At 37.4% G+C, this 27907-nt stretch overlaps 1 protein-coding gene across 3 annotated transcripts in view; it reads left to right on the plus strand.

Moving 5' to 3' along the window:
* NSUN6 (NOP2/Sun RNA methyltransferase 6) overlaps positions 1–27907 on the plus strand; it is an 86991-nt gene that overhangs the window by 8956 nt on the left and 50128 nt on the right. The window contains exons 1-5 of one of the 3 annotated variants that reach the window (XM_066232433.1): positions 731–782; positions 3596–3751; positions 19356–19435; positions 26305–26414; positions 27732–27885. In XM_066232433.1, coding sequence (XP_066088530.1) covers positions 756–782; positions 3596–3751; positions 19356–19435; positions 26305–26414; positions 27732–27885 — 527 coding nt within the window. In that variant the 5' untranslated portion in view covers positions 731–755. Of the gene's footprint in view, positions 1–730; positions 783–821; positions 1319–3595; positions 3752–19355; positions 19436–26304; positions 26415–27731; positions 27886–27907 lie in introns of those variants that run through there. The other 2 variants (XM_066232431.1, XM_066232434.1) reach the window with 2 other exon arrangements.

Below are 27907 nucleotides of genomic sequence, written 5' to 3' on the forward strand. Positions count from 1 at the left end.
CAGAACCTGATCAATGTATCAGAGAATGCAGCTATTATACTTTTAAAATATATATATATATATATATATATATATATATATATATATTCATGTGAGAATTAAAGAACGAAAGGTTCTAAGCCAAAACTCTCTCCTACAGTAATGTTAATGAATTAGTTACTGCAAAAAACACTAAGTCAAGAAAGAGGATAATTATTTTTAGTTTCCAAATAAATCATAAAATGGCTCAGTGACTTTTATGAGGTGCCTTCTCCCTGTAGCATAAAAAGATTATACCAAAGGTCTCCCGAGCTTTAAAGTATACATCAACTAATTATAAATACTTTCTGTGGGTTTTTAACTTTTACCTGAGGGCTCGTTAGCCCAGTTTTTGAAAATCTGAATAGTATTGATTCACAACCGAAGTCAGATCTGTATGCCTGAAAAAGCTAATTTCATGAAATCAAAGGATGGCTGATGGGTCCAAATAAATTTTGTCTTCGTCCTTTCTTTGGACGTCCTCAAGCACCTATTGGACTCCTCACCTATTCGGGCCAACAGTCTTGGGACTCAATCCACACCATCTCTCCATTTCCCACTTACCTCCACCAGTCCTCCTGGCCCAAGTGCTGGGTCGGTTCGCTCTCCTGGACAGCCACCCACTCCGAACTACTCCCTCTGCCTGCCCTCCCGCCCCGCCTCGCCTCGCCTCGCCTCGGTATGCGAACGCAGCACCCGCCGAGCTCGGGAAACCCGGGGCGTATGACGTAGCGGCAATGTACAGCTGCGGATTGGTAGGCCGGGTACGTGGGGCCGCGTCGCCGGAAGTGACGCGTCAGAAAGCGCTCTGTGTAGAGGAACTGGAGGCGCGGGTTTGGAAATTAGGCCTTAAGGTTGAGTGCGTCTGAGCCGGTCCAGTTTTCTGTCCAGTTTAGAAGGGACTTGCTTGTTAGGCCTTTTGGTTGTTCTCAGCAACGTGAGTGGCATTGCCCAGGGTGATTTCCTGAGCGTTCCTAAAGGAGGACTGAGGACGGGTGTGGTGCCGCCGAGGAAGCCGATTAAAACTGGCTGCGCTGGACAAATTGTGGACGATCCTTCGCACTTCCGAATTTAACCCGGCGTCAGCGGCGCGGTTTTCCTGGGCATCTGGTGGACCCGGCAGGTTGCGGTGGTATTCATTACCCAAGCACTGCTCAGTGTAATTTGGAAAAAAGAAAAACCATCGTGTTCAGTGTTTCTCTTGGAGAAGTTAGCAATAGGGAAAATGTCTGTTTTCCCTAAAATATCTTTGAGACTTGAGGTTGAAAACTATCTTAAAGAGGGCTTTATGAATAAAGAGGTAGGTCTGATAAATATATAAGATGATATTTGCAAACATTCAAATATTTACACACCCTAGAGAATTAGAAAAAAAAAGCCTAAAAGGACACTTATCTCCATAGTCGTTGTTTCTTACTAGTCTTTAAGAGTGTAAGAAATGCCAGTATCTTTCCGCAGTAATTTAATCAGTGCTTTCCTAAAGAACGAGTAAATTCCCTGCGAATAGGGAAGAAGGAAGAGAAAAAATTGGTTTTATTCCTGGCAGTGCCACTGAAAGGCTTACAGAGATGAGCAAGAAAAGATCCCACCCCACCCCCCACCGGTCCTGGAGAATATGTCGTGTTTAAAAATACCGGAGTAGTCTAGAGCGGTGGTTCCCAATCCCTGGGCCACGGACCAGTACCGGTCCGTGGGCCATTTGGTACCCGTCCACAGAGAAAGAATAAATAACTTACATTATTTCTGCTTTATTTATACTTAAGTCTGAACGATGTTTTATTTTTAAAAAATGACCAGATTCCCTCTGTTACGTCCGTCTAAGACTCACTCTTGCCGCTTGTCTCGGTCACGTGATACATTTATCCGTCCCACTCTAAAGGCCGGTTTGTGAACATATTTTCTGATATTAAACCGGTCCATGGCCCCAAAAAAGGTTGGGGACCACTGGTCTAGAGCGCTCACTCTGGTGCTCAGGTGGAAGAGATGCTGTAATATTGTCCAGTGCTTCTTAAATGCCACTAGTTGTGCTAAGTGATTTGCAGGCCGTTACATCTTGCTCCTAGCAATCTTTTTCAGTAGCGATTTCCTCCTCTTTGACCAGAACTCAGGTCAGAGAACGAGGGTCCAAAGAATCACTTAACACCCGAATTGATGCAGCTTTCAGGTAACAGTGCTGAAATCTGAAGCTTGAAAGGTATGGATTTTTTACTTCTGTAGGAAATTTTGTAGTTTCCAAATCTTTGGTTTTCCATTCAAAGTAAAGCCGCTTGAAATGTTCCTCATTTTTAAAAATGTTGCTGAAGCCATGACCTTTACATTTGATTTCTACACTTTATTTCCAAAAATTATGTTAAGGACTGGACCATGTGAAAAGAGAAACTACCTTCTCTTGATTTCAAAGAACTTAAAAGGAACATAGTAAGAAAAATGGAGGCATTCAGCATTTTTTTTCTCAGAATTTAAAAAAATTGTCAACATTGTTTTATAAAAGAAGAAACAAATACTCTATTTTTTAAAAGATTTTATTTATTGATTTTCCAGAGGGGTGATGCTCAAGAAGTATCAACTCATAGTTGCTTCACTTTAGTTGTTCATTGCTTACTTGTCAGATATGCTTTGACCTGGCACGCCCAGGGTTTTGAATTGAGGACCTCAGCATTCCAGGTCCACGTTGATGTCTCCACTGCACCACCACAGGCCAGGCACCAGATACTTTTTTTTTGACACCACCTCTGCCCCAAACCCACTAATTGTATGACTTTACAAAAAGAAAAACACTTTTTTTTTTTTGAAAAATATCAAGGATATTTTGACAAAGTAAAAAAGGATTATTTGGGTTTTTTCTTTTAAAACATAAACCTTGAGAAAGTACTAATACTTTCAGTCTGGCAGTTTTGTAGACAGGAGGTTTGTAAAGACAGTATAGCCAAAGGTGACAACAATGGGGAAACACATATATTAAAAAGCTTTAGTTAATTACAAGGTGACTTGGTTGTTTGAATCTATAACTTCATTTCTGACACCTTTGCTACCCAACTTTTTTTGACAATATCTATTTGTTACATTTACTAATACCATTTAAAAAGTTGATGTCATGTGGGAATCTTTGGATGACACTCTCAGTGTTACGTCTTCAAATCCTGGTGTGTTAAAAGACTAATGACCCGTTTGCTCTAGGATATGAGGTTATTAAGTAAATAGCTCTACAGAAGTGGTGTAACAGTTAATACATTATAAATAAGTAGAATGAAGTCCCAGATTTATATGCATAAACACAGCTGTTATTAACATATTCAAAATATTAATGATGCTTTGAAGTTGAGGCAATGTTTTTCTAAGCCTTTATGTCGGGCATTTTGTTAGGTGTTTATTACCACAGTTAAACCCAAGAGCTCTGTGAAGTAGTGATGCTATTCCCTGAGAGTTATTAAAATGTGAATAGTACAGCAAAATGAAATGGAACTTAACAATTGCTGAAAGATGTTCATAAATTGGAACAAACATATATGCATGTTCTGTTTAATATTTTTAATTCATATAATGAAATTGAAACAATAACTTGTTCTCTTCCTTTTAGGTTGTATTAGCTTTTGGTAAACAAGAAGCAGAAAGGAAGTTTGAAACTCTGTTAAATCGCTTGTCACATCCTCCATCATTCACAACTGTCAGAGTAAATACATATCTAGCCTCAGTACAGTGTGTGAAGAACCTGTTATTTGATGAACTTCAGAAGGTTTGTGCAAATGTTTTATGTCATTATGTAAATAATTATTTTTCTACAGTCTATGTCATGTTGCTTCCCACTAAGATCCTGTGAATGATATAGTACTGTTTTACAAATAAGGAAATTAAGGATCATGAATATTAAATTCTTCAAGATCACAAAGTGATTGGTAATGCTAGAACTTGAAGCTAGCACTACTGATTCTGAATTTATTTTTAGTGATTAGATAGGTCACCCAACCCTTTGGGCTTCAGTTGCTTCATCATTAAAATACACATGAAGAGGTCCAGTCTAATCCTAGAAGTCTGTGAGGTTTTTTAATAAGCAGTATATAACTTTCAGGAGGACAGAGTGTATAATTATGGTGAGCCCAGAGGTAGGGAAGTATTTACTGATTACCTATAGGATTATATTTTTAAGTAACATTAAAAAAAATCTGATGGAGGATTATTTTATTATTTTTAATAAAAGCATGAAATTAGAAAAATATAAAGAATATATATTTTTAAATAAATTATTTTTTGTTCAGCAAAATAGTTTTGGCATAATACTTGTTTTAAGTACATGAAAGCAGTGTTCTAAAATGACACTTTGTAAATTCCAAACATAAAAAAAATTCAAATTTTCTTATTGTAGTTTGCTTTCAGAAGCTGTGCAGCCTCCAAAGAAATATAAAATGGAGGAAAACATGCTCGAAGAACTACTTCAAATTGTATTTTGTAGTTATTAAAGTTCTTAAAACAATTAACTTGTAGGTGTCAGCAGACCTACAGTGTGTCCGTAAAGTCATGGTGCACTTTTGACCAGTCACAGGAAAGCAACAAAGGACGATAGAAATGTGAAATCTGCACCAAATAAAAGGAAAACTCTCCCGGTTTCATACCTATTTAGTGCAGTTCGATGTGGGCTCATGCACAGATTTTTTAGGGCTCCTTAGGTAGCTATCCCGTATAGCCTCTACAGACTCGTTACTGACTGATGGCCTACCAGAACGAGTTTCTCCACCAAACTGCCGGTTTCTTTCAACTGCTTATCCCACCGAGTAATGTTATTCCTATGTGGTGGCACGATCATTATAAACGCGCCAATATTCACGTTGCACTTTGGTAATGGATTCGAATTTAGCGAGCCACAGAACACACTGAACTTTCCTCTGTACCGTCCACATCTCGACTGGCATGGCCATGGGCTGCTCCGCTGTATACATGGTGTTACATCATCATCTGCACATGCGCACATGCTGCCACATCATCCTACAGAAACTGGGAGGGTTTTCCTTTCATTTGGTGCAGATTTCACATTTCTATCGTTTTTTGTTGCTTTCCTGTGACCAGTCAAAAGTGTACCATGACTTTACGGACACACTGTATTTCTACCTAATTATATACTATGTAAATTAAAAACAAGAGGTAAGCGTGATTACAGGGCTTCCAATTGTATATCACTCTCAGTGTTACCAGTTTACTCTAGATGTAATCAGAAACTCAGAAAAATATCACTGGTATTGATACTCCTTAAGAAAAATTCTATAAATGTCAAGTTGTGAGTAGATGACTGTTATGAGAAGAACCAGCTGTGGTATCTGAGTGTAAGACTTGGAGAAAAATTAACCTGAGGTTTACTTATTGATAGTAAAAATTTCATTGAAAGTAATGATGTTAGGCATATGCTATAAGCAGCTCCTCTAAGTTACTAAATTATTACCTTTTTAAAAAAATTGATTTTATAGAGGAAGAGAGAGAGAAAGACAGAAACATTGGTTTGTTCCTGTACGTGCCCTGACTGGGGATCAAACTCACATCCACTTTGAGACAGTGCTCTAACCAACTGACCTATCTGGCCAGGGCCTAAATTATTACTTTTGTATAACTGTGCCAGTAGAAAGGAAACCTCTGAGGCCTATCAGAAGTGTTCACACCTGATGCAGATCTGGATTGTTTTCTAGCAAAATTATTCCTAGGGCTTACTCTACTCTCCCAGTCTGATGGGTATACGAGATCCCATGGGCTAGCATTGAGGATAGGCAGACAGAATCACTCTGGGTGGGCATTGAGTTCCTTTCCTTAAAAGTTAGAGAAGTTTGGGTCCTGAGTGTTAGGTAGGAAATTGGAGGTAGAGCAATACTACACTGCTCATAAAAATTAGGGGATATTTGATCACTTCATATTCATTTTGAAATATCCCCTAACTTTTGTGAGCAGTATAGTTGCTAGCAGGAAAGGGGACTTGGAGAAGGTCTGAGACTATAAATTTTCTTTCTTCTTTCATATTCCACACTTCCATGTGTCCCACCCAAGGAGATGTCCTAAATGGAATGATGTAAGAGTAGGTGCTTTGTCCACAAATTTTTCTGGGCCACATATTGAAATTTAATAATTTATCATTTTATTTAGCTGGTGAGCATGTGTAGAAACTGGAAACTTCATATTTTGCAAGTGGAAATGTCAATGGTTTGGCCTCTTTGAAATACAATTTGGTAGTCTCTTAAAAAGTTATACTTTGGCCCTGGCTGGTTGGCTCAGTGGTAGAGCGTTGGCCTGGCGTGCAGGAGTCCCAGGTCCGATTCCCGGCCAGGGCACACAGGAGAAGCGCCTATCTGCTTCTCCACCCCTCCCCCTCTCCTTCCTCTCTGTCTCTCTCTTCCCCTCCTGCAGCCAAGGCTCCACTGGAGCAAAGTTGTCCCAGGCACTGAGGATGGCTCCATGGCCTCTGCCTCAGGCGCTAGAATGGCCCTGGTCGCAACAGAGCAACGCCCCAGGTGGGCAGAGCATCGCCCCCTGGTGGGCATGTCGGGTGGATCCCGGTCGGGCGCAAGCAGGAGTCTGTCTGATTGCCTCCCTGTTTCCAACTTCAGAAAAATACAAAAAAAAAAAAAAAGTTATACTTTGTGTGTGCCTATGTGTGTGTGTGTGTGACAGAGACAGAGAGACACAGATAGGCACAGACAGACAGGAAGGGAGAGAGATGAGAAGTATTAGTTCTTCATTGCAGCACCTTAGTTGTTCATTGATTGTTTCTCATATGTACCTTGACCGGGGGTGGGGGAGTGAGGGGTGTTACAGCAGATGAGTGACCCCTTGCTCAAACCAGCAACCTTGGGCTCAAGCTGGTGAACCTTGCTCAAACCAGATGATCCTGCACTCAAGCTGGCGACCTCAGGGTTTTGAACCTGGGTCTTCTGTGTCCCATTCTGATGCTCTATCCATTGCGCCACCGCCTGGTCAGGCTTAAAAAGGTATGCTTAAATTTACTATGCAACTCATGAATGAAAACATGTGTCTGAATCAATGCTTGAACATGAATATTCATAGCAGCATTGTTCATAGTATCTAAAAGTAGAAATTATCCAAATGTATATCAACTATGAATAGAAAAATAAAATGCAGTATATTCATACAGTGAAGTATACACTATTCAACAGTAAAGGTAGTGAAGTGATACATGCTTCAACAGTGGTGAACCGTGGAAACATTATTGTAAGTGAAAGAAACCACACACAAGACATTAATTATATATATGGTATGATTTCACTTATAGGAAATGTCTAGAAAAGACAAATTTATTTTTTTTATTTTTTTATTTTTTTAATAAATTTTTATTAATGTTAATGGGATGACATTAATATTTCAGGGTACATATATTCAAAGAAAACATGTCTAGGTTGTCTTGTCATTAAATTATGTTGCATACCCCTCACCCAGAGTCAGATTGTCCTCCGTCACCCTCTGTCTAGTTTTCTCTGCCCCTCCCCCTCCTCCTAACTCTCTCCCTCCCTCCCTCCTGCGTCCTCCCTCCCCCCACCCCTGGTAACCACCACTCTCTTGTCCATGTCTCTTAGTCTCGTTTTTATATTCCACCAATGTATGGAATCATGTAGTTCTTGTTTTTTTCTGATTTACTTATTTCACTCCGTATGATGTTATCAAGATCCCACCATTTTGCTGTAAATGATCTGATGTCATCATTTCTTATGGCTGAGTAGTATTCCATAGTGTATATGTGCCACATCTTCTTTATCCAGTCTTCTATTGAAGGGCTTTTTGGTTGTTTCCATGTCTTGGCCACTGTGAACAGTGCTGCAATGAACATAGGGCTACATGTGTCTTTACGTATCAATGATTCTGAGGTTTTGGGGTATATACCCAGTAGAGGGATTGCTGGGTCATAAGGTAGTTCTATTTGCAGTTTTTTGAGGAACCACCATACTTTCCTCCATAATGGTTGTACTACTTTACATTCCCACCAACAGTGTATGAGGGTTCCTTTTTCTCCACAGCCTCTCCAACACTTGCTATTACCCGTCTTGTTGATAATAGCTAATCTAACAGGGGTGAGGTGGTATCTCATTGTAGTTTTGATTTGCATTTCTCTAATAACTAATGAAGCTGAGCATCTTTTCATATATCTGTTGGCCATTTGTATTTCTTCCTGGGAGAAGTGTCTGTTCATGTCCTCTTCCCATTTTTTAATTGGATTGTTTGTTTGTTTGTTGTTGAGTTTTATGAGTTCTTTGTAAATTTTGGATATTAGGCCCTTATCTGAGCTATTGTTTGAAAATATCATTTCCCATTTAGTTGGCTGTCTGTTTATTTTGGTATCGGTTTCTCTTGCTGAGCAAAAACTTTTTATTCTGATGTAGTCCCATTCATTTATCTTTGCCTTCACTTCTCTTGCCATTGGAGTCAAGTTCATAAAATGTTCTTTAAAACCCAGGTCCATGAGTTTAGTACCTATGTCTTCTTCTATGTACTTTATTGTTTCAGATCTTATATTTAGGTCTTTGATCCATTTTGAATTAATTTTAGTACATGGGGACAGGCTGTAGTCGAGTTTTATTCTTTTGCATGTGGCTTTCCAGTTTTCCCAACACCATTTGTTGAAGAGGCTTTCTTTTCTCCATTTTGCGTTGTTGGCCCCCTTATCAAAGATTATTTGACCATATATATGTGGTTTTATTTCTGGGCTTTCTATTCTGTTCCATTGGTCTGAGTGTCTATTTTTCCGCCAATACCATACAGTTTTGATTATTGTGGCCCTATAATATAGTTTAAAGTCAGGTATTGTAATGCCCCCAGCTTCATTCTTTTTCCTTAGGATTGCTTTAGCTATTCGGGGTTTTTTATAGTTCCATATAAATCTTATGATTTTTTGTTCCATTTCTTTAAAAATGTCATAGGAATTTTGATGGGAATTGCATTAAATTTATATATTACTTTGGGTAATATGGCCATTTTAATTATATTTATTCTTCCTATCCAAGAACAAGGAATATTTTTCCATCTCATTGTGTCTTTTTCTATTTCTCTTAGCAATGTCTTGTAGTTTTCGTTATATAGGTCCTTTACATTCTTTGTTATGTTTATTTCTAGGTATTTTATTTTTTTTGTTGCAATCGTGAAGGGGATTATTTTTTTGAGTTCGTTTTCTAATATTTCATTGTTGGCATATAGAAAGGCTATGGACTTTTGTATGTTGATTTTGTATCCTGCGACCTTACTGTATTGGTTTATTGTTTCTAGTAAATTTTTTGTGGAGTCCTTTGGGTTTTCGATGTATAGGATCATATCATCAGCAAAAAGTGATACCTTTACTTCTTCTTTTCCGATATGGATGCCTTTTATTTCTTTGTCTTGTCTGATTGCTCTGGCCAGAACTTCTAGCACCACGTTAAATAAGAGTGGAGAGAGTGGACAACCCTGTCTTGTTCCTGATTTAAGGTGGAAAGTCCTCAGTTTTACGCCATTTAATATGATGTTGGCTGATGGTTTATCATATATGGCCTTTATCATGTTGAGATAAGAAAAGACAAATTTATAAAGAAAGAAAGTAGATTAGTATTTGCCTGGGGTTGGAGCTAGGACCTTGGATTGACTACAAATGGGCATAAGGCATCTTTGTGGTGATGGAAATCATCTAAAACTGAGTTGGGTGGTGGCACAATTCTTTAAGTTTAATAAAAATCATTGAACTTCACACTGAAAATGGGTACATTTTAGCCCTGACTGGGTGGTTCACTGGAAAGAGTGTCATCCAGCATGACAAGGTCACAGGTTTGATCCCTGATCATGGCACATATGAGAGAGAAGCAACCAATGAGTATCCAACTAAGTGAAACAACAAACAGGGGCTTTCTCTCTCTCTTTCTGTCTCTGTCTCTCACTCATCTCTTCTGTCTCTCTCCTTCTCCCTCTCAAATTAAACTTCAATAAGGCTGTTTTTAAAAGGACATGTGGCAGAAGCAAACAGAAAAAGAAGCAGGTGATATGATTTGTCTAAAAGTAAGTTTATTTGGCCTGACCAACGGTGGTACAGTGGATAGAGCGTTGGACTAGGATGCAGAGGACCCAGGTTCGAGACCCCGAGGGCGCCAGCTTGAGCGTGGGCTCATTGGGTTTGAGCAAAGCTCACCAGCTCGGACCCAAGGTTGCTGGCTCGAGCAAGGCATCACTCGGTCTGCTGGAGCCCCTCAGTCAAAGCATATGTGAGAAAGCAATCAATGAACAACTAAGGTCCTGCAACGAAGAATTGATGCTTCTCATCTCTGTCCCTTCCTGTCTGTCCCTATCTGTCCCTCTCTTTGACTCTCTGTCACACAAACAAATAAATAAATGTAAGTTTATTTGTGTTTCATGAAAGTTATACACATGTGTGGCTTTATGAAAGTTTTATTTGATCTCTATATAAAATATTTTTATGATGTAAAGCACTGTTTTCTTTCTTCCATTTGGAAAGATCAGTTTACCATAGTCTGTATACTGTAAAGCCATCAAACAATGAGAAAGGAAAAGAAAGGGAGAGGTGACTGATCGAGTGAAAAAGAGTTTACCTTTTGGATTTCTTTTTTTTTTTAATTTAGACAACTAATTTTAATGGGGTGACATCGATCAATTAGAGTACATAGATTCAGAGAAAACATCTACAGATCATTTTGACATTTGATTATGTTGTGTACCTGTCACCCAAAGTCAAATTGTCCTCTATCACCTTTTTTTTTTTTTTTTTTCTTTACAGAGACAGTGAGAGGGATAGACAGGGACAGACAGACAGGAATGGAGAGATGAGAAGCATCAATCATTAGTTTTTCATTGCGTGTTGCAACAACTTAGTTGTTCATTGATTGCTTTCTCATATGTGCCTTGACCGCGGGCCTTCAGCAGACCGAGTAACCTCTTGCTTGAGCCAGCGACCTTGGGCTCAAGCTGGTGAGCTATTTGCTCAAACCAGATGAACCTGCGCTCAAGCTGGCGACCTTGGGGTCTCGAACCTGGGTCTTCCGCATCCCATCCGATGCTCTATCCACTGCGCCACCGCCTGGTCAGGCTTATTTGGTTTTCTTTATGCCCCCTCTCCTCTCCCCCACTGCCTCCCTTACCTCACTTCCGCTGCCCCTGGTAACCACTGCATTATTGTCCATGTCCACGAGTTTCAATTTTGTGTCTCACTTATGTATGGAATCATACAGTTCTTAGTTTTTTCTGATTTACTTATTTTACTCAGTATAATGTTATCAAGATCCCAGCATTTTGTTGTCAATGATCTGATGTCATCATTTCTTATGGCTGAGTAGTATTCCATAGTGTATATGTGCCACATCTTCTTTATCCAGTCTTCTATTGAAGGACTTTTTGGTTGTTTCCATGTCTTGACCACTGTGAACAATGCTGCAATGAACATGGGACTGCATGTGTCTTTACTACCAATGTTTTTGAGTTTTCGGGGTATATACTAGGTCATATAGTAGTTCTATTCTTAATTTTTTGAGGAACCATCATACTTTCTTCCATAATGGTTGTACTACTTTACATTCCCACCAACAGTAAATGAGAGTTCCTTTTTCTCTACAGCCTCTCCAACACTTGTTACCTGTCTTGTTGATAATAGCTAATCTAACAGGTGTGAGGTGGTATCTCATTGTAGTTTTGATTTGCATTTCTCTAATAACTAATGAAGATGAGCATCTTTTCATATATCTACTGGCCATTTGTATTTCTTCCTGGGAGAGGTGTCTGTTCATATCCTCTTCCCATTCTTTTTATTGGATTGTTTCCTTGTTTGTTGTTTAATTTTGTGAGTTCTTTGTATATATTGGATATTAGGCCCTCATCTGGCTGTTGTTTGAAAATATAATCTCCCATTTCATTGGCTGTCTGTCTGTTTTGTTTTCAGTTTCTCTTGCTGTGCAGAAGCTTTTTAGTCTGATGTAGTCCCATTCATTTATCTTTGCCTTTACTTCCCTTGCCTTTGGAGTCAAATTTATAAAGTGCTCTTTTTGACCAAGGTCCATGAGTTTAGTACCTATGTTTTCTTCTATGTAATTTATTGTTTCAGGTTTTATATTTAGGTCTTTGATCCATTTTGAATTAATTTTGGTACAAGGGGGCAAACTGTAGTCGAGTTTCATTCTTTGCATGTGGCTTTCCAGTTTTCCCAGCACCATTTATTGAAGAGGCTCTCTTTTCTCCATTGTGTGTTGTTGGCCCCTTTATCAAAGATTATTTGACCATGTATATGTGGTTTTATTTCTGAGCTCTCTATTCTGTTCCATTGGTCTGAGTGTCTATTCTGTTTTGATTACCATGGCTTTATAATATAATTTGAAGTCAGGTATTATAATACCCCCCAGAATTGTAATACCCCAAACGAATTCTTTTTCCTTAGGATTACTTTGGCTATTCAGGGTTTTTTATAGTTTCGTTTAAACCTGATGATTTTTGTTCCATTTCTTTAAAAAATGATATTGGAATTTTGATGGGAATTGTATTAAATTTGTTTGTTTGTTGGTTTTTTTTAAAGACATTTTTATTTTTTATTTATTCATTTTAGAGAGGAGAGAGAGGGGGAGAGATAGAGAGAGAGACAGAGAGAGAGAAGAGAGAGACAGGGGGGAGGAGCTGGAAGCATCAACTCCCATATGTGCCTTGACCAGGCAAGCCCAGGGTTTTGAACCGGTGACCTCAGCATTTCCAGGTCGACGCTTTATCCACTGCGCCACCACAGGTCAGGCTTGTATTAAATTTGTATATTGCTTTGGGTAATATGGTCATTTTGACTATATTTATTCTTCCTATCCAAGAACAAGGAATATTTTTCCATTTCATTGTATTTTTTCTATTTCCCTTTAACAATGCTTTGTAGTTTTCATTATATAAGTCCTTTACATTCTTTGTTATGTTTATTCCTAGGTATTTTTTGTTGTTGTTGCAACCATAAAAGGAATTATTTTTTTAGTTCATTTTCTGATGTTTCATTGTTGGCATATAGGAAGGCAATAGACTTCTGTATATTAATTTTGTATCCTGCGACCTTACTGTATTGGTTTATTGTTTCTACGTCTTTTTCTGGAGTCTTTGAGGTTTTCGATGTACAGGATCATACCATCTGCAAAAAGTGAAACCTTTACTTCTTCTTTCCCAATATGAATGCCTATTATTTCTTTCTCTTGTCTGATTGCTCTGGCTAGAACTTCCAGTACAATGTTGAATAAGAGTGGAGACATTGGGCAGCCTTGTCTTGTTCCTGATTTTAGAGGAAAAGTTTTCAGTTTCTTTGCCATTTAATATGATGTTAGCTGATGGTTTGTCATAAATGGCCTTTATTATGTTGAGATATTTTTCTTCTGTACCCATTTTGTTGAGTGTCCTAAACATAAAATCATATATTTTATCAAATGCCTTTTCTACATCTGTTGATAGGATCATATGATTTTTGTTCTTTGTTTTGTTGATATGGTGTATTATGTTAACTGTTTTATGTATGTTGAACCATCCTTGTGATTCGGGATGAATCCCACTTGAAAACGATGAATTATTTTTTTAATGTGTTGTTGTATTCGATTTGCTAGTATTTTGTTTAGGATTTTAGCATCTGTATTCATTAGATATACTGGTCTGTAGTTTTTTTTGTGTGTGTTGTCCTTGCCAGGTTTTGATATGAAGGTTATGTTGGCCTCATAAAATGTGTTTGAAAGTATTGCTTCTTCTTCAATGTTTTGTAAGACTTTGAGTCGAATAGGAACCAAATCTTTGAATGTTTGATAGAATTCACTAGTATAGCCATCAGGCCTTGAACTTTTATTTTTGGGGGGGGGGTTTGATTGTCGTTTCTATTTCCTCCCTGCTTATGGGTCTGTTTAGTCTATCTACTTCTTCGTGACTCAATCTAAGAAGATTGTATTGTTCTAGGAATTTATCCATTTCTTCTAGATTGTTAAAATTGGTAGCATATAGTTTTTCATAGTATTCTACGATAATTCTTTATATATCTGTGGTATCTGTGGTGACTTCTCTTTCATTTTGGATTTTGTTTATATGAGTCCTTTCTCTTTTGTCCTTAGTGAGTCTTGCCAAGGTATTGTCTATTTTGTTGATCTTTTCAGAAAACCAGCTCCTTGTTATATTGATTTTTTTCCTATAGTTTTTCTGTTCTCTAGTTTATTTACTTTTGCTCTGATTTTTTAAATGGTTTTAATTTATTGTGTTTACATAGATTCAAGTGTCCCACCATTTCTGCTCTGATTTTTATTATTTTCTTTCTTCTGCTAGTTTTGGGTTGCCTTTGTTCTTCTTTTTCTAGTTCCTTTTTTGAGGGGGAGGGTTTATTTTACTTATTCATTTTAGAGAGGAGAGAGATAGAGAAAGAGAGAGTGAAAGAGAGAGAAGGGGGAAGGAGCAGAAAGCATCAACTCCCATATGTGCCTTGACCAGGGAAACCAAGGTTTCGAATGGCAACCTCAGCATTCCAGGCCAACACTCTATCCACTGCGCCACCACAGGTGGGGGTTTTTCTAGTTCCTTAAGATGTGATGTTAAGTTGTTTACTGGGCTCTCTCTTGTTATTCATATAAGCCTGTAGTGATATGAACTTCCCTCTCATTACTGTTTTTGCTGCATCCCAGAGATTCTGATATGTCGTATTGTCATTTTCATTTGTGTGTATATATCTTTTGATCTCTGCTCTTATTTCTTTTTTGACCCACTCATTTTTTAGAAGTATGTTTTTTAATTTGCAGATTTTTGTGGGTTTGCTTAGTTCTTTGCAGTTGAACTCTAGTTTCAAAGCTTTATGGTTAGAGAATGTACTTAGTATAATTTCAATCTTTCTGAATTTGTTGATGTTAGTTTCCTGGCCCAGCATATGATCAGTTCTTGAGACTGTTTCATATACACTGGAGAAAAATGTGTACTCTGGTGTTTTGGGATGAAATGTCCTGTAGATGTCTGTCATATCTAGTTGTTCTAGTGTTTCATTTAAGGCCAATATTTCTTTGTTGATTTTCTGGATGAACGATCTCGAGCCATCAGCAGTGTATTGAGGTCTCCAAGTATGATTGTATTTTTGTTGGTTTTTATTTTTAGATCAGTTAGTAGATGTCTTATATACTTTGGTGCTCCTTGGTTTGGTACATATATATTAAGAAGTGTTATATCTTGATTCAATGTCCCCTTTATCATTATGAAATGACCATTTTTGTCTCTAATTACTTTTTCTGTCTTGTAGTCAGCATTGTTAGATATAAGTATGGCTACACTTGCTTTTCTTTGGATATTATTTGCTTGGAGAATCATTTTCCAACCTTTCACTTTGAATTTGTTTTTATCCTTGTAGCTTAGATGTGTTTCTTGAAGACAGCATACAGTTGGATTTTCTTTTTTGATCTACTCTGCTACTCTGTGTCTTTTTATTGGTGAGTTCAATCCATTTACATTTAATGTAATTTTTGAACTTGAGGGTTTCCTATTGCCATTTTATATATTGCTTTCTGATAGCTCTGTATCTTGTTTGGTTCTTCTCTTTTGTTTTTCTCTCATTTGTTTTTGCTCGGTTGTATTCTATACTTCTTTCCTCTGTTTCTTCTTTTTTTAAGCCATGTGTTTCTGTAGTGGTTTTTTCAGGGGTGGTTACCATTAGGTAATAAAAAGGATATATATCATATTCATTGTATACATTATCTCATGAGTACTTCTGCACTTCATTTTCCTTTGCTAATGTTAATCTTTGTCCTTTCCCCTTTTTTGTTTTTGTTGTCAGAGATTAATCTTATTTATATTGTGATCTTGTTGGAGCTTTTACTGGTAATTTTTTTTGTTGTTGTTCTTTGTGTCTGGTCGGATAGCCCCCTTTAGTATTTCCTGGAGTGGGGGTTTTCTGGTGATAAATTCTCTCATCTTTTCTATATCTGTGAATGTTTTTATTTCCCCTTTGTATTTGAAGGATAACTTTGATGGATCTAGTATTCTTGGCTGGAAGTTCTTCTCTTTCAGTACTTTAAATATGGGGGTTATTCTCTTCTGGCTTGTAGAGTTTCTGCTGAGAAATCTGATGATAGCTTAATGGGCCTTCCTTTATATGTTGTATTCTTCTTTTCCCTGGCTTTCTTGAGGATTTTTCTTTGTCACTGGTTTGTGATAATTTCATTACAATCTGTCTTGGAGTAGGTCTGTTTGGGTTAAGGTAACTCGGTTTTCTGTTTGCTTCTTGGATTGGAGGATCTAATTCTTTCCACAGGCTTGAGAATTTCTGATCAATTATTTGTTTGAGTATGTTCTCCATTCAATTTTCTCTCTTCTTCTTCTGATATTCCCATTATTCTTATGTTGCTCTTTCTGGTTGAGTTAGACAATTCCTGTAGGTATTTCTCATTTTTAAAAAAATGTATGAGTCTCTCTCCTCTTCTCTCTGTAGTATTTCTAGTTGCCTGTCTTTTATGTAACTAATTCCTCTATCTGGCCTGTTCTGTTAGTTAAGCTTGTTACCTTGTTTTTTAGTTCATGTACTGAGTTTTTCATCTCTGTTTGGTTCCTTTTTATAGTTTCAATTTCCTTGGTGAAGTCTTCTTTTTGTTCTTTAAATTGTTTTTTTTTCTTTTCTCTAAATTGCCTTTCCATGCTTTCTTGTATTTCCCTGAGTATTTTTGGGACTTCAATTTTTAATTCTCTGTCATTTAACTCCTAGGTTTCCAAACAATTGAAATTTTTTTCTAGAGATTTTTCATCATCTATCTGAGCTACATCTCTGTCTTTTGGATCCATGATATTTGATTTCTTTTTCCTTAATGGCATTTGTGAATGGTATTGTTAATAACACTAATAAGAGATAATTAATAAAAATAAAATAAAAATTGAAAAGATACATTGAAAAAATGAAAATTCTATAATGATAAGTGGAACAAAAACTACAGAGAATAGGGAGCAGGAACTGAGGAAAAATGACAAAAGAGATAAAAAATGAAGTAGAAACATGCAAAATACCACAAAGAAAAATATGAATCCAAAATAAAATAATTTGTTGATAAATGAAGATTGAATGAGAGAAAAAGAAAAAGAAAAAAAAGTAAAGGTTTTTGAAATGAAACCCTCTTAAAAAAAAGAATGAAAAATGTAACAGCTATGGATAATAAAGTTCAAAAGGAAAGGAAAGAATAAAAAGGAGAGAAGAGAAAGTGACCAAAATGGAAAAAAAAGTTATAAAAAATGTAATTTTTTCCTGGTTTTGAGAGGTAGCTTCCTTTTTTTCAGCAGGTGGCGCTGTACTACAGGTTTTGCCCCTGTGGGGCTCTTGAGCAGAGGTTTGCTGTTGTTTTGCTTTGGCAGTGATGTAGGCTGGGCCTCAGGCCCATTGGTAGGCGGGGCTTGTTAGGGCTTGGAGGCTCTGACAATGGGAATCTCAGTTAGTTTTCCAGGTGCCTGTCCTCATGTCTCTCCCACCTGAAGTAGCAGCCTGGGGACTTAGCTGTGAGGTTTGCCTCAGCCACCGCTTGTAGAGCAAGAGGTTGTAAGAGTAGCCAGGTACATCCTTCAGTACTGCTCAAAGCACAGTTCTAGGTAAGGCTGTGCCAACCCGAGCCATCAGCGAGAACAGGAAGGGCTGGGAATCCATTGCAGATCAAGCACCTAAGGGCCCCCAGGCATGTCTAGAGAGGTGCCAGGTGGAGCCACTTGCACATTGCCTGCTATTGCGGAGCCGGGAGTGGACAAAAATGCGGGTGCTGGTGCCGGCTTTCGCAGGTACCCTGCACCAGCAACCTTTGTCAGAGCCTGCCGCCCGTGCTCATTTTGCGTCTGCAATCTCAGGCATAGCTAGTGCGGTCTCTCCTCTGCTTGAACGTCCACCCTATCCCAGCTCTTCCCTCTGCCCCAGTCCCTCCGCTTTGCTCGATTCCAGACAAAAGAGGCCCTTCCTCAGATCAGTAAGGAAAGTGAAAAACCCCGTTCTCTGTCTTATTCCTTCAGAGTGGATTATATATTCAGCCACCTTTTCACCCAGTCATACCTTTATCTGGTGTGTGTATATTTCAGGTGCTCCTGAGATTTTTTCTCTGTCTTTAGTTGTTGAATTTGTTGAAATTTCAAGGGGAGATGTCGGGAGCACCCCTTATTGCGCCATTTCTCTGACTTCACTCTATTTACCCTTTGGATTTCTTAGTAGCTATCTGGTAGACATGGTTAGTCTGAAATATCCTTCGCCTGGAAGAAGTCATGAGAGCTGTTGAATTGGTAGAAATGTAGTTAGATTTCTAAAATATGAAAAATTTCTTTCTCTTATCAACTTAAGTTGATTTTAGAAGTTCTATTCTAGTTAGTGTATGGATACTACATGCAATTCAAATATATATTATTATTATTACTATTGTTTCATGTAGTATGTGAAAATTAATGAGTTTGATAATCCCTAGACTGCATGGCAGAGACTTGTTCTCACATGTTTGCATGTTGCCCTCTGAAGGGGTATACAGTCCTGGCTACCCAAACCATGATTCTGCTCTTTCTTCCTGCTGTATGGAGTGCCCAGTCAGCTTCTGCCTGCAACAATGGTGTGCTGGTACATATTTAATAGTCCATTTCTGGGACAAATAACCCTTTGTGGTTATTTTGCTGGTTTAAGTTGTATAAATATTCCCACTGCAGTCAATTTCAAGCTACCAGTGTGACCATGGAGTTTGGAAGAGATGCACACGACTGGCTGTGGTGAGACTGAGCTGGCATCAGCACCTGTACTGCTGGCCCCAAACCTGTTTCCAGTCTGAGGGTCAAGAGTTATAGAGGATACTGGAAGTTCTGAACTTTCACCAAAAAACATTTACTTCCCTCATCAAAATTGACATGGTATAATGATAGTGTATAATAAATAGTAGTTAAATAATCTCAATCTTTAATGTCCTATTCAGAAGCTTTTCTTTTAATATCCTGTTTCTGCATGCAATTCTGTATTTGATATGTGTTTAAAGCAAGTTACTTAAGGTAAATCTGGTTTGTATTTATATTTATAAAGCCAAATAGTAAGGAATAACTATATATGGTGATGGTGGGTACTAGACTTATCAGGGGATTCACTTTGCAAATTATATAATTGTCTAAACACTATGCTGTACACCTGAAACAAACAGGAAATAATATTGAATGTCAACTGTAATTGAAAAAAAAAATCGGAATAATTCAGAATCATATATAGAGAACAAAGTTGTTTAGAAGGCTTTGCTTTATAGTCTCCCATGGAATAACATGAAAATATCCCTAACCAAGCTTCATGCTCTGCTAGATAATGATACTGAAAAGCTCCATGAATTGAAATTTATAAAATTGATTGCTTTATAATTCTATTTCTTTACTTTTAACAGCAATTTAATGGATTAAGTATTCCTATTCTTCAACACCCAGACCTTCAGGATGTCTTACTTATTCCTGTTATTGGACCTAGGTTTGTAACTATTTCATTTTCAAATTATATATGTCTAAGTGAAAATCTATCACAGGTTCTTTATTTACTGTTTAGTGATAATGCTGAGTTCCTCTACAATAGTATAGCTAGGAATTCACAAATTTGTAAATGCTGACTTCACACTCTATTATGGAAAATATGGCAAAAGAAAACTGGAAACAGGCCCAAAACTTGGGGAGTAGTGCATTTTAGGTCCATTTGTTGTAGAGACTGATAGTTTTTTCTTTCCACTTTCTAAAAAACTTCCATTTGTTTACTTTTAAATGTTAAGAGAGTCCACTGTTACATTAAAACTTTTTGAGCTACAACAAAAATATAAAATAACATATTTTCTACTTACATAGCTGATATGTTTGCAAAATTTTATTCATTAATTCACAATCATGTTAAATTACTATGTATTGTCTGTGAGTAGAACAGTTATTGTTTTACTCATGTATTTGGAAGGCATGTTTGAAATTGAAAAAATAGGTTTTCATAATGGGAGTTTTTTCCCAAGGAGCATTTTGATAATTATGGTATAATTATTTTATACCTCTAAAAATTGTAATAAATATAAAAATGCTTAATTTGTTAAAACTTTATAGTAATTTAGTATTCAACAGTATAGCAATGGCTTATCCATGCAGTGGATTACTACATGGTCTTTAATGTGGGGTTGCTGTGCATAGGGTAATTACATTTCTTTTGCAATTAAGAAAAGTTACACACAACTACACATTTATGTATATTTATCTATAGAAAAAAGTCTGAAGGGAATAATATACCCAGCTATTAACAGGGGTTAACTCTGAGTAGTTACCTATGAGGCAGTTGGATGGGGAGAAAAATGATAAGAGGAAATTTTCACCTGTGACATTTGTTCTGTTTTTTACTATAAGCATGTATTACTTTTACAATCTAAAAAGTGATTTTTGTAAGTTGCCTTATATATTGTAAGATGAAATTTGCATACAGTGAAATGGAGAGATCATAATTAAATATTCTGCTTCCTACGATTTGCCAAATGTGTATAATTGTTTAGCAAAGACCCTGCCCAAACAAGACATAGACTATTTCTATCAGTACAGAAAATTCTCTTACATTATAGTGTCTTATCAGGAAACCAGTGCTATCTCCTATTTAGTTTTAAACCAGTCAGTTATTACAGCCAATTATAATCACAGGTCTTTAAAGATTGTGTTTCTTAATTCATTTCAGATTATCATTGAGTTCAATTTTATTTTTATAAGCCCTTCATTGATAGATATTTAATTTTTTCCTGTTTTTCATTATTATCAACATTGTCTATTCTTAGCTATTTCTTTGTGGACTTGCATAAGCATGTCTACAGAATAAATTAATACAACACACAATCACTGCTTCAGGGGTCTGTGCATATTTTAGTTTGAGGCATACTGCCTTCTAAAAAGTTTTACCAGTTATTGTTCCTAAGAGTATTTGAGAAAGTCTTACACTTCCATTCTTGCTATCACTGCTAAAATTTTAGGTCTTTTAAAATATTTTGATGATTTAACTCTTTTCTATACTTACTGCTTTTACTTGACCCTAATAATCCTCTCATCCTATTCTCTGTAGTGATCTAGGCTACTCGTGAGACCATTAGTCAAGTATAAAATACAAATGGTGAGTTACTGTAGGAAAGTATTCAAAAATCATTTGGAATTATAAAGCCACATACCTACCTTACATTTCTAAAAGGAGCAAGTCAATTTTTTTTTTGTTTTTTAAACTCATCATCACAATGATTATCTCTTGACTTTCCACTATGAAACGTGAGGAAGGTGTTACACTTAAATTTTACCTAAAACTTCCATTAGCCAGTTACGTTAGTTTTTTAACATTGTAAAGGTTTATCACATTTGTGTTCTATGAGCAAAATTCCAATGGATTCAATTCTTACTTTTGTTCCTTATGGCGCAGTTTATTTCTGAATTATCTTGATTAATCTCTTGGTTGGTGACTGTGTCATTTATCAGACCTGCAACCTGCTTCCATCTCCACAGTATGTCTTTCATGTGCTCTGTTTACTGTCTTGCTTGAGAATTGCCTGTTGGCTTTATATTTAAACAACAACTTGGCAAATTATAGTAGTTTCAGGTCACATGATATTTCCCTTAGCACTTTGTAGACATTACTTTTACAATCTTATTTTTTAAATTTTTATTTATTTATTTACAGAGAGAGGGATAGATAGGGACAGACAAACAGGAAGAGAGAGAGAGAGAGATGAGAAGCATCAATCATCAGTTTTTCTTTGTGACACCTTAGTTGTTCATTGATTGCTTTCTCATATGTGCCTTGACCGCGGGCCTTCAGCAGACCGAGTAACCCCTTGCTCGAGCCAGTGACTTTGGGTCCAAGCTGGTGAGCTTTTGCTCAAACCAGATGAAACCGTGCTCAAGCTGGCGACCTCAAGGTCTCAAACCTGGGTCCTCGGCATCCCAGTCCGATGCTCTTTCCACTGCGCCACCACCTGGTCAGGCTACTTTTACAATCTTATGGCATCAAGTGTAGCCATGAAGAAATCTGAGACCAAGGATGAAATTATCCCCTTTGTTATAGTATCTTCGTTTTTGCTTGGAGATCTATGAGATATTTTCTCATTGATCTTTAGAAACTTGGCTAGGATGTAGTTTGATTTTTACTATTCTTTCTTAGTTCCTAATGACACATGGTGTAACTTTTTTGTTATAAGTCTTCCAGTAGTTTTTTGAATATTTTTCTGTTACTATTCTATTTTCTATTATTAAAACCCTGGGACTTTGTATGTTGGATTCCCAGTGCAGGTACCCCAAGACAACCCTCAGATAGGTGATTGGATAGAAGGACTCTTGGGACCCAGCATGTGTAGTCATGTTCATGGCAAAGATTTATGACACTAAAGGATACAAAAGCAAAATCGGCAAAAGGGAAAGGTACATGGGGCAAAGTCTAGAGGAAGCCAGGCACAAGCTTCTAAGAGTCTTCTTCCCAGGATATGCTTAATTTCTCTAGCACCCAATTGTGACATGTGGAATGGTTGTCTCGTAGGGAAGTGCACTAAAGACTCAGTGCCCAAAATATTTATTGGGTGTGGGTTATGTAGGCACTCTTTGCCTAGCATGTACCAAAAGTCTAGGCTCCCAGAAAGAAGGCAGGTGTTCAGAATACACTACCTTGCTGTATAAACAATTCAGGAGCAATATACCACTCTTATTAGGGAAAGTTTTAAGTCAGAACTTTATCCCAGTCAAATTTCCAGATGCCAACCAGGGCCAACCTTGTAAGCAGGACATTCTGAGAAGAACAGTATCAAGCTTGTTGTATTAACTCTTATATTTCAGAGGATATACTATCCTTTTGTTTTCTGAGCTCTGCAAGTTCACTTTTCTTCTTTTTATGTGTGTATTTTTTTCGAAGTTAGAAGTGGGAGGCAATCGGACAGAATCCTGCATGCACCCAACCGGGATCCACCCAGCATGCCCACCAGGGGCAATGCTCTACCCATCTGGGGTGTTGCTCCGTTGCTGCTGTAGCCATTCTAGTGCCTGAGGCGGAGGCTGTGGAGCCGTCCTCAGCACGCAGGCCAACTTTCCTCCAATGGAGCCCTGGCTGCGGGATGGGAAGAGAGAAATAGAGAGGAAGGAGAGGAGGAAGGGTGGAGAAGCAGATGGGTGCTTCTGCTATGTGCCCTGGCCGGAAATCGAATATGGGACTTCCACACGCTGGGCCGACGCTCTTCCACTGAGACAACTGGCTAGGGCCCTCTTTTTTTCTTTCTTTTCTTTTTTTTTGTAACTCGTCATTCTTATATCTCTTTTTGGGGTTTTTCCTTTCAGCATCTTTGAAAATATACAGAAATATTTGAATGTTTTTCTTTTTTTGTTGTACTTTTTTTTTTAAAGATTTTATTTATTCATTATAGAGAGGGGAGAGAGAGAGAGAGAGAGAGAAGGGGGGAGGAGCAGAAAGCATCAACTCCCATATGTGCCTTGACCAGGCAAGCCCAGGGTTTTGAACCGGCAACCTCAGTGTTTCCAGGTTGACACTTTATCCACTGCGTCACCACAGGTCAGGCTGTACATTTTTTATCTACCTTTTACTTATCACTTTGTTTTTCCTTTCCTAGCTGTACATAGGCCCCATGTTGAGTCTTTCTACTTCTCTTTCATTGAATGGAAAGTTACATTCAGATAGATACATCTAGGATGATACAAAATGGGATGAAGTATGTACCTACATGACTAATCAGCTGTTTTTCAGAAATACTTTCACCAGGACCTCACTAGTGACATATCTCCAGTCATAGCGAGCAGAGCTGATAAAGACTGAGGCTCTCTCTGAAGGCGTTTAGCTCATAGCTCATAGCTTCTGTTTGGGGCTTACATTTTTGTTTGTACTTTAGTTAACTTGGGTGAGGAGCAACAAAGTGGGTTGCTATTTCTCTTCTCTTCCTTCCATTACTTCTAGGTAGTTTACCCAGGTTTGTTAGAGAAAACACATTCTCTGCTTGTACCCATTCTGACAGTCCAGTCCTTCTTTCTGCTCGGTTGCCATGAACATTGCCTGACGGGGCATCCTCAGTCTCTTTTCTGCTTTGTGAACCTCACTGCAGTCCTGATTCTAAGTATGAATATGTGCTTAGGCCCCAGGAACCTTTTCTTGTCAGAAACATCCATTTCCTGTTGAGAAACTAAATTTGATTCAAATTTCACTGTGTCAGGAAATTATTATTTATCATTGGGATTATATCTTTTTCTTACTTTTATTGCAAATGGAATTTTCTCAGATTTTTGGGTTTTTCCCCCTCCATTTCTATGGGCTTCAGAAAAAAAAATACATACTCTACTCTTTTACTGATCCTTTACTAGAAGCTTAATATCATACATTTGTTTAAAATATCAAAATAAAAGTTAAATTTTATTTATACTCAATAAACAATTTTTTTGTGTGTGTGATAGAGACAGAGAGAGACAGAGATGGACAGAAAGGGACAGACAGGAAGGGAGAGAGATAAGAAGCATCAATTCTTCATTGCGGCACCTTAGTTGTTCATTGATTGCTTTCTCATATGTTCCTTGACCAGGGGGCTACAGCAGACCAAGTGACCCATTGCTCGAACCAGCGACCTTGGCTCAAGCTGGTGAGCCTTGGTCAAACTAGATGAGCCCACGCTCAAGCTGGCGACCTTGGGGTTTTGAACCTGGGTCCTCTACGTCCCAGTCTGGTGCTCTATCCACTGCGCCACTGCCTGGTCAGGCCTCAGTAAACCATTTTAAAAGTAATTTTTCACCATAAATTTTGGTTTCCTCAGTTTATTTAACATATTAAATATAATGACCAAATATATTTTAAAGTTCAGTTTTATCATTAGTAACTTAATGAGATTGAACATACAGTTGTCATGCTGAATATGATGTGTATTATCAATATCAAATTTATTCAAAAACTTAGAGAAAATTTTATGCTAGGTTTTTCTTGCTACAACCATGTTTCCAATATCATATTCTCAGTAGCATTTTCTTTTTTTTCTCTTTTTCTTTCTTTTTTCTCTTTCTGTGTGTGTGTGCATCTTTGTGTGAAAGAGAGAGAGAGAGAGAGATGAGAAGTATCAATTCATAATTTTGGCACTTTATTTGTTCATTCATTGCTTTTCATACATGCCTTGACCAGGGAGCTCTAGCTGAGCAATGAGCCATGACCCCTTGCTCAAGCCAGCAACCTTGGGCTCAAGCCAGCGCCATGGGGTAATGTTGATGATCTCATGCTCAAGTCGATAGCCCCGCGCTCCAGCTGATGAGCCTGTATTCAAGCCGGATGAGTCCACACTCATGCCAGCAATCTCAGGGTTTCAAATATTGGACATCAGCATCCCAGGTCAATGCTCTATCTACTGCATCACCGCCTGGTCAGGCCTCAGTAACATTTTCTAAAGAATGTGTTTAGATTAGAATTTTTTAGGCCCATATTCAATTTGTAGTTGTAAAGGATCTCTACATTTTCTCTATTTGTGCCCTTCCTTTCTTTATAAAAATCTCAACACAATGTTTCCAGTAGGTCAGAAAATTGAATTTCTTCCTTTTCTTTACATTTGAATACACAATTCAATAACATAAACTTCTCGAGATCCAAACGAGGCTAAATTTGCCCTTCTCATTCAGCCTTCTTGATTTCTGTCTTTCATAGTTGTTTTGTGAATAGTATCGGCACTTCAAACTTTCAATTAATGTTTATATATGTGAAATAATAGATTAAATGCAATAGAATAATTTACTTTGCAATAGTTTGCCACTTAGTTTTTAAATTTGTTTTATTGATTTTAGAGAGAGGAAGGAGAGAGAGAGAGAAACATTAATTTGTTCCACTTATTTATGCATTCATTGGTTTATTCTTGTATATACCCTGACTAGGGATCAAACCCAAAATCTTGGTCTATCAGATGATGCTCCAAGCAACTGAACTACCCGGCCAGGGCTTAGACATGTTTTTCATTGCTTTCTATGTTGTGTTTTAGTGTTTTAGTCACTGAAGAAGTACTTTATTTCTCTTCTAGTGCTGTTGTAAAAACAGCAATGCTTATTAAATTATTAAGCAATTTTTGTTGCCACTTTATTGCCTTTCATCGTCTGGACCTCTTTATATTTTTTTCTCTAATACCTATCTTCTTTTTAAAAACAAAAACAAAACTATTTTCTCAGTATTTATTCTGTTCTTAGCTTTCTCTTTCTCATTTATTTATTAATGGCATTATCTTGGGGTAATCAAGACTAAAGAGGCTATTTAGGTTTTAGGTTGAAATATTGAAAAGGTTGGTACATGTAGGAGGCATATTACTGTATTAAATTTCTCTTGTCCTATGACCCTAGGAAGAATATAAAAATCCAGCAATGCGAAGCCATTGTTGGAACCCAATGTGGCAATGCTGTATTAAGAGGAGCCCATGTCTATATTCCAGGAATTGTGTCAGCTTCAAAATGTAAGTATAAAAGGTTATAAAAAAACCCACAAAGAAACATATGTCAAGAGACTTGATGTGGCTCACAAAGCCTGAAATATTTACTTGTCTTTTATACAGAAAGTTCATTGACTCCTGAAATGTGTGATTTGAACAGTCCTAGCTATAGTGTCAGGTTAATGGGCTAGACAATTTTATAGGATAGTCTTAAAACATTTTGAAGTGGAATACAGTTTTCCACTGTTAACATTAGTGGGTGTTTTTTACTGAAAATAATCTAGTGAAAAGACTACAAAAGTAAATTTAATTAACCACATAAATTATCTCTGTAGTTGTACAGTTTTAAGGTGTTCTAAGTACATGTACACGTATAAATGGATGTATGTATACTGCTCACAAAAATTAGGGGATATTTTATCGCTTCATATTAATTTTGAAATATTCCCTAATTTTTGTGAGCAGTATATTTATCATTTAAAATCTGCCTTAATTGCTATAACAGGAAAACTACAAAGAAATACCAACAGGGTTATGGGATTTAGAACGGTTACTTTGAGGAATTTAACTCTATGTTTTTAAGAATCCTTTTGAAGAAAACTTAGAAATTAAGGATGGAGAAATTTGAGAATGGAGCCAAAATACCAAGATTTATATAAAGTTTTTTAGGGAATGTTAGGTTTTGGGGAAATAATTTAAATTAGAAGATCTCTTTCCTTTTCTGCTCAGCTAAAGACTCCCAATCAAGGTAGAATTTTTTTTTTTAATTTTTTTTTTTACAGAGACAGAGAAAGAGTCAGAGAGAGGGATAGGCAGGGACAGACAGACAGGAACGGAGAGCTGAGAAGCACCAATCATTAGTTTTTCATTGCGCATTGCAACACCTTAATTGTTCATTGATTGCCTTCTTATATGTGCCTTGACCTAGTAACCCCTTGCTCGAGCCAGCGACCTTGGGCTCAAGCTGGTGAGCTTTTGCTCAAACCAGATGAGCCCTCGCTCAAGCTGGCGACCTTGGGGCCTCGAACCTGGGTTCTCTGCATCCCAGTCCGACGTTCTATCCACTGCGCCACCGCCCAGTCAGGCCTGAGGTAGAATATTTTGAAGACTATTTCATTTCTTTGTTTTCCCAGAAAAACCTTGAATTAGATTTATTGTTAAGGGTATTTAAAAGTAAATGGGCATATTTCCTATTAGGGATTTATATTGAGATGATGAGCCAGTTTAGGCTGCTTCAGGCTCACTATTGATGTCCCTAGAGTTGTTCTCTAGCTTTAAGAATTTTAACTGTTTTTCTATCAATGAATAGATCATTATAATGTGATTTTCTTCTTTCTTTAGTTATGAAAACTGGAGATGTTGTTTCTGTATACTCTGATATTGAAGGCAAATGTAAGAAAGGAGCCAAAGAATTTGGTGGAACAAAAGTATTTCTTGGAAATGGGATTTCTGAATTAAGCCGCAAAGAAATCTTCAATGGGCTATCTGAACTAAAGTATGTTATTAAGAGTTGTTTG

This window comes from Saccopteryx bilineata, chromosome 5 (genome assembly GCF_036850765.1).
Source record: "Saccopteryx bilineata isolate mSacBil1 chromosome 5, mSacBil1_pri_phased_curated, whole genome shotgun sequence".
NCBI classification, from domain to species: domain Eukaryota; kingdom Metazoa; phylum Chordata; class Mammalia; order Chiroptera; family Emballonuridae; genus Saccopteryx; species Saccopteryx bilineata.